Genomic DNA, 7,941 nt, shown 5'->3' on the forward strand with positions numbered 1-7,941 from the left:
CCTTATGGATGCATTACTGTGTACGTAACATTTGAATGGTGTAGTTTTAATGAGTTTATATGATGTTATGTAGTTAAAGCTGTCAGAATGTACAGTACCAGTCAAAGGTTTGGACACACCTTCTCATTCAATGGTTTTTCTTTATTTAAATTTTTTCCAAACTATGAAGGAACACAAATGGAATTATGTGGTAAACAAACAAATGCTCAACAAACCAGAATATGTTTTATATTTTAGATTCTTCAAAGTAGTTGAATGAGAAGGTGTGTCCAAACTTTTGACTGGTACTGTATATATATATATACTGTATATATATATACAGTACCAGATATATATATACTAGACTAAACGGCACGTTGTTTTTACAAACATTCTTTTAATATCACTATTCTCCAGGTCCTTTTTAATGACTTTCTCTGTCATATTTGCAATACTCCTAATAGTCTCCTTCTGCCATCACAGTTCCCCTGGATGCTTTCTAATGAGGTGTGTGTGTGTGGGGGGGGGGGAATAAATGAAGTCTCAAATGTCTTGTTCTCACCTTGTTGATCAGTCCATTCATCTTCATTATACGTCCCTTAAATCCTTTTTCCTCGCATTCATTTTTTAGAATTGAATATGTCCTACGTCTTCTTTCAACTCATCATCCCAGCATCCCTGGTGAGCGATTAGCTTAAATTGTGATTAATGAAAAGGACAGACGAATGTGCTACATACTATTTGCCTTTTTAGTCTGTAATTTGCCGTGCTGCTCCTTGTTCTATGGTGTTCACTTTTCATCTTATCAATAACCTTAAAATGCTGATGTGCTCTCAGAAGAAAGGACAAAAATAAACACCCTTACTACATCCTAAATGTGGTAGAGAAGTTGAATCACATGACACACATTCACTTGTGACCACAGTTTAACACAGTACCCTATTTGTAGTCTGTCATTACATTTAGAACCACTGAAGGGCACCAGCACATTCTTTATGTAAACGATATCATGAGACCAACATTACTGTGATGCCTCCCTACTCTGAGAGAGAGAGAGAGAGAGAGAGAGAGAGAGAGACAGTGCACTATTATATTTTTTTGTTCTGAAACAACAATAGTTTCCCTTATCCACAGTGTTTGAGGCCTCCCAGCATCATCCTCTCTCCAAATGCTCCCAGGCAAGCTTCATGGTACAACAATACTTTTGATGTAATTGAGATTTTCTGTTATTCGGCATTTTGGAATTTCATGTTAAGTCTTGGTAAGTAAATAAATGTACTTTGTGCCATTTCTGTTCATACTATGTCTGATATATCACAGATGCATGGTTTAAAATAGCTTACTATTTGTAAGGTTTTATTACAGTAACACCTTTGAATTATATAATCTAACATGTTTGACATGCTTCAGAAGATGGCCTTTTCAGTTTTAATTTATCTTGACAGTTTTTCCCTGCCAGACATCACCTTGAAGTGAGAAGAATGAGCCGTGTGGAGGGTCTGAGGGCGAACTCCTCTCAGTTCACTCTGGAGGGAGAACCTTTCCTCATCCTGGGGGGCTCCATCCATTACTTCCGTGTCCCCAGAGCCTACTGGGAGGACCGTCTGCTGAAGATGAAGGCCTGTGGCCTCAACACGCTCACCACGTAGGCTCCCACTGCAACTTGACTCTGCCTCATATCACAGGATTGTCACTATTCTGTTACTGAAGAAGGTCAAACACAGATCAGGTTAAATCAAATGTGTTTATATGAAATGGCTTACGAAACATTTCACCTTAAAATTAAATAGAAACAAAGCAAATATCCGGATTTCTACGAGCCACTGGGCCACACTATTGCTTCTAAGCTACAAAGATTTTTTTTTTTCTGCTTGCTTCTTCAGATACGTGCCATGGAATCTGCATGAGCCTGAGAGAGGAACATTCAACTTTCAGGATCAGTTGGACCTCATGTAAGGCTTTCATGTTCTTGTGTTTCCTCGTTGTAGATTTAAATAAAACCAAAAGACATGCAGGACAGGATAGTACTTTTTGAAATGAAGCAGAAGATGTCTGCATTTTTCAGGGCCTACGTCAGTTTAGCAGCAGAGATGGGTCTGTGGGTGATCCTGCGTCCTGGACCTTACATCTGCGCTGAATGGGACTTGGGCGGGTTGCCAAGGTAACACCATTTTCCCATTGCTTTAAAATATTGCCATATATTAGCAGTATTGCCAAGAAGTTCTTGTCGTGTTTCTTTCAGCTGGTTGTTACGGGATAAAGGCATGCAGTTGAGGACAACTTATCCTGGATTTGTAGATGCTGTCAACCTCTACTTTGACAAGCTTGTCTCAGTTATCAAACCACTGATGGTAAGTCAAACTCAAAGCTTTCATACAATATTTCCTGAAAGAAAATTTGAGATTTAGAGAGACAAAAAAACATTATTCCTTTTTTGTTTTTTCAGTTTGAAGAGGGAGGCCCAATCATTGCAGTTCAAGTTGAGAACGAGTATGGTTCATATGCCAAAGATGAGAAATACATGCCATTTATAAGGAATGTGAGTTGAATAATACATTGCAATGTTTCTTTTTAACTGACATTTACATTAAAATACAATTAATTTAGACTATTTCCCTGCAGTGTCTCCAGTCCAGAGGGATTAAGGAGCTCCTGCTGACTTCAGACAACTGGGAGGGCCTGAGATATGCAGGGATGGATGGAGGTGATGAAGATAAATAACCCTCGAGTCAAAAGAGCAGTGTTTTTGTAATGTTTTATAATTAACCCCTTAAAGTATATTATTTTATTTTATTATGATTGAATCGTTCTTCTTATATGAACAAAACATTTTTTTGAAGATTACTGTTCATAATGAAATGTTTCATTGTTTGACTTTGTCCTTCATTTGATCTAAATGTTGCTCATTTCAGTTCTAAAAACAATAAACCTTCAGAGACTGTCTTTCGGAGCTATCCAGCACTTAGCTGACATGCAGGTAGGTGATTGTAATGGTCTTTGTTATTTGTTTTTCTACTTCTGCATAACATACTGTGGTATTGTGTACGAGCACTGGATAAAAGCCCTAAAGAATAATGTCAGATTTTGTTTCTCATTAAATTGCAGTAGAAAGTAAGATGTGTATTAATACTGACATGTGTTCTGCTTTACGTAGCCCCAGAAACCTTTAATGGTGATGGAGTATTGGTCGGGTTGGTTTGACGTCTGGGGAGAACATCACCATGTGTTCCATGCTGAGGGTACGGAAACACTTTTCAAAATATTTTTTTTTCCAGTGAACTTTTCTGCTGAGCACATTCCAGCATTACTCTGCATTCCATTCGTTGTATTACACACTTACCAGCTTCACAATGGACAATATCCATTTTCAGACATTCAGATTGTCACTGATGAGTTGTTGGGTTCAAGGACACTTCAACCTGCGGAGAAGAGACTTGCTGCCTTACTGAAAATCACTTTCATTGCTGCATATTGCTCTCTGGCTCACTTTGCGTGTGTAATGACATCCTTAACTATTATTGGGTTTACAGATATGCTAGCTGTTGTGTCAGAGATCCTGGAGAGAGGTGTCTCCATTAATTTGTACATGTTTCATGGGGGAACCAATTTTGGCTTCATGAATGGAGGAATGGACTTTGGCACCTACAAACCTCAGGTCACCAGTTATGGTAGGTTAAAAGGACCTTAGAGCTCAGAGACCAAAGAACAAATTAATTTTCTTATATGAGTATGATTCCCCTTAACAAATGCTTTTTTTTTTTACATTTTATATGCAGATTACGACGCTCCGATATCTGAGGCTGGGGATTGCACCCTAAAATATCAACTCTTGAGGAATCTACTCAGCCAGTACCACTGTAATGTCTTTTTAAACATCCAAATGCATTGATTCTATCACAGATTGTATGTGATACCATAAACACCCTTTAATTAATTTAATGACTGCATTTCCTAAAGTAATTGAGTCTCCCATAATAAGCATTAATGAAATGTTTTTGCCAACTTGTGTTCCAGCTGAGCCTCTTCCTGTAGAGCCCACTCCTCAGGAGAGGAAAGCTTACGATCCTGTTGCCGTCCAGCAGCACCTGTCACTGTGGGACAGCCTGCACTTCACCAAGGTACGCTAGAGGCATCGAGCACCTGTCTACTGTGACAGTTGATACATATAATGAAAAATGTGTTATCCATCCTGTCAGATATATAAAGGGGCCCTACTGGGATCAGAGCAAAATGTAAGATGTGGCGAGCTTCGGATGGACAAAAGAGCTCTGTTATAAGTCTGTGTGTCTGCTTTGGTGTTTACACTTGTGTAGAGAGTAGCAAAATGCTGCTCATGCTCAAGACAGATGTCTCACAACTGGCAGTCTGGGTTTGGTCATGCATTAAGGTGTCAACACACCTGCTTTTTTTCCAGAAGTATCTGTCATATGCTGTTTGGTGGTCCAAGTGTGTTGCAGTGTCATGCTTGCATACATATCTTGTATGATTTCATCCAGTGACAATGACGTCCTAATCCCTGCAGCGATGATATCTTTCTCTCTGGCTGTATAACTCTGCAGATACAGATTTCATTTCATTGTCCTCAGAGAACTGATGTTTACTGTGTTCTTGTATCTTGTATATAATACGTCAGAATGTTTGACTATTCATCCAGCCACACAGGTCAGAGAGGCCGGTGAGCATGGAGAATCTTCCTGTCAACAATAACAGTGGTCAGTCATATGGTTACACGCTGTATGAAACCACCATCACCAGTGGAGGAACCCTAAACTCCAGGAACAACATCAGAGATAGAGCACTGGTAAGAGACCCACAGGCAGACAAACGCACAATACATAGTTTCAAAATATTTTTCTGATGTTATACAAAAAATACTGTCATTTTGACTTTTCATGTTCTCTAGGTTTTTGTGGACAGACAATGTGTTGGCTGTTTGGACTACAAGACTCATGAGCTGACACTGCCTGATGGACAGGTACTGTTAGGGCTAATAAAGTGCCCATATGTTTGAATTTTTTTTCTGACAATCCTTTAATTTAGGAATATAGCAGGATAATGCAATATCCACTTGCCAGATTGCCAGATGTATTATTCATAATTGAAAACAGTTATTAAAAAAAGAAATGTAATCTGCAGGATTATGATTAATTTAGCAACGCTGGCAGCTCATTATTGTGAGGTATGGCCAATATGTTGTAAACAATGACTAAATAGCCAAATTTATATATTTAAACATATACTGAGGGCTTCTGAGTTATCCAGCAGATTCCAATTTTGGAGTATTTAACTATGCTTAGAGGAATTTACAACAGAATTTGATTCTTAGATTCTCCTGTATTCACTGCATTTTGAGAATTCTCTGTTATTCACTAGTTTCATTTTTGCATATTCACATAAGTAGAGAAATATCAAATTGTCTCATTGTAATCACTTTTTACCAAATAACTTTCCAAATGACACTCAATGTGTTTTGTGCATTGAAGGGGGAGAAGACCTTGAGCTTGCTTGTGGAGAACTGTGGAAGAGTGAATTATGGAAAAGCTCTTGATGAACAGTGCAAAGGTATTCTGCCTTCAAGTATTAGTGTCTTGCATTGTGCCTACCACACATTGGTTTAAGGCTAGTTATCCTGCTGAGTCATCTGAGGTTATGAATACACATTGTGCATTGCTTATTATATTTCAGACCTGAACTCTTAATTTCATAATCTATTTTCAGAACTGAATCAAAGCATTCTTAACATTAATTTTAACATTGTTAAAGCCAGAAGAAGTATCAGAAAAGTTCAGATAACACTGAAAAATCACTACCATTATGTACAATTACTGACATTTTCTATGTTTTGTGGCCCATCACAAAACCTCATATTGTATTACAGGTATTGTGGGAGACATTCTGCTGAATCACACCCCTCTGACAGGATTTAACATCTTCTGTTTGGATATGAAGCCAGACTTTATGAAAAGGTTGGTAAACTGAATAGTCATTCTGTGAAAATGAACTAGTACTAGACTTGTTCATGGACACTGAAAAAGCAAAATAGTTAATGCACTTAATGGATGTTGGTGAAAAGCCCCCTGAAAATGGTGAGAAATCAAAAGACAAATCGAATGAAATACATCAAATCCTAACACTTCTTTACCACACCTATCAAAGAATAAATGAATAGATAAATAACTGAACTGCAAAACTCAATTATGTTTTGCCAAATCCTTCTTGGACCATAATTCCCATGATTACAGTGAGTGTTTCAAATGAATATTTGATCTTTTTTCAGATTAATGACTTCAGGTCAGTGGAAGTCGGACTTCAAGTCGCCATTTGTTCCAGGATTTTTCCAGGCCAGACTGTATGTAGAGGGTCCTCCCAGAGACACCTTCATCAGACTCCCTGTATGTAATATTTTACATTAATCTATTATAACTAGGGAAATCTTATGTTGATTTACTGTTTCTTATATTTAAGAATTAATACAGTATCTTGCATGCATGTTTAAAATCATATACAGTAATATGATGTAACTTAGTGTTTGTGTTATATCTGTATGTTTGATCTACTTAAAAAATGTTGAAGCATACTGATAATGTTTAACACATTCTGTTTTGCCTTAAATTTCACTGCTCTACAACAGTGTCTTACTGTTAATGATAGGTATTTTCTTACAGTTTGGAAAACAAACACTCCGCATTGTCCTTTAACTGATCATACCAGTGTTTCCATTCACAGGGGTGGGGTAAAGGAGTGGTGTTTGTCAATGGGCAGAACCTCGGACGCCATCGGTGCATTGGTCCCCAGCTTTTCCTTTATCTCCCAGGACCTTGGCTCAGAACTGGAGAGAATCAGGTATAACCATGTATATGAATGATTTATGTACAATATATGAATTTCACCTCTGCTTTTTAGTTTTTTTTCTAGATAATTGGTGGCAGATCGTGTATGTACAATATGTAGAATAAGTATTTTTGATGTTCTCTTTTAGATAATCGTGTTCGAGGAACAAAAAGTGGACGACAAAATACTGTTTGCTGAAAATCCTGATCATGGAAGGACAATTGATGTTTACAAACTCCCATTTTGCACACTGCTGTGAAGATAATGTACAGCAACAACACAAGCAATTTTATGCAAACACATTGTGGGACAGTTTATTGATACTGGCAGTTACTGTCATTTGATTCAAAGCTATTAATTCACTACACATATTTCCAATTGCTATTATACTGCAGTGTGGTTTATTTTTCTTCAAAAGTTTAGTGACATGTTACATGTCACCATTGATGCCATTAATTCTGTTTCCTTAAATTCAACAATGCAACAACATCGATTGATTTGTCTTGTTTTTTTCATTTCAGTTTTAGTATTCACTAGGCTCTGATTAGAAATAATATACTTAGTTCTCTCTTTTCAATTGATGTGTGTTCACAAGGCCCTGCAGTCTAATGCCATTATTCTATATTCATTTTAAGATTGTTAAATAAAGTCCCATTAAAGTTTTACAAGTTAGGTTGGTTGGGACATATGGACCTATATCTTATTTTACATATGTAAAACATTTTAAAATTCACTCTTTCTGTCTAACTGAAAGAATGCACTTGTTAAATACTTTCAGTAAAGGTAGTCTTAAATTTGTCCCTCATCTTGCTCCATACAAAAAGACACCTATCCCTATCCATACCAACTTCACAATTATAGCCCAGTAACCGGAAACAGAATTATCCTTTCCTTCACAATAAAAGGAATAACATGAATTACTTCAAAACAACTGCGATTTTTTCCTATGAAAACTTCTCTCAGAATTACCATAATTAGTATCTCATCAATTTAGAAAAAAACAGGCCAAATATATTTCCTCAAGTGAATGCATTATGCTTCTGTAACACGGGCACTTTAGCTCCTTTGAGTTTATTCTGAAAATAATAGCCGGAAGTTCTAAATGTGTGCTCTGTAAATGTCTCCGCTGTT

General features: G+C 37.1%; 1 protein-coding gene across 1 annotated transcript; it reads left to right on the forward strand.

Annotated features, from left to right (window-relative positions):
* The first annotated feature begins 1,442 nt into the window (after window positions 1-1,442).
* Window positions 1,443-7,069, forward strand: LOC129094673 (beta-galactosidase-1-like protein 2). Its single transcript, XM_054602970.1, has 18 exons — window positions 1,443-1,624; window positions 1,863-1,931; window positions 2,045-2,140; window positions 2,222-2,330; window positions 2,426-2,518; window positions 2,602-2,683; window positions 2,892-2,956; window positions 3,134-3,218; window positions 3,510-3,647; window positions 3,756-3,836; window positions 3,994-4,097; window positions 4,634-4,780; window positions 4,883-4,954; window positions 5,463-5,541; window positions 5,858-5,945; window positions 6,257-6,371; window positions 6,706-6,822; window positions 6,959-7,069. The coding sequence occupies exons 1-18, from the start codon at window positions 1,461-1,463 to the stop codon at window positions 7,067-7,069; spliced, it is 1,815 nt and encodes a 604-aa protein (XP_054458945.1). The 5' UTR covers window positions 1,443-1,460.
* Window positions 7,070-7,941: the final 872 nt, after the last annotated feature.

Source organism: Anoplopoma fimbria, chromosome 1, assembly GCF_027596085.1.
Source record: "Anoplopoma fimbria isolate UVic2021 breed Golden Eagle Sablefish chromosome 1, Afim_UVic_2022, whole genome shotgun sequence".
In the NCBI taxonomy this organism is placed as follows: Eukaryota; Metazoa; Chordata; class Actinopteri; order Perciformes; family Anoplopomatidae; genus Anoplopoma; species Anoplopoma fimbria.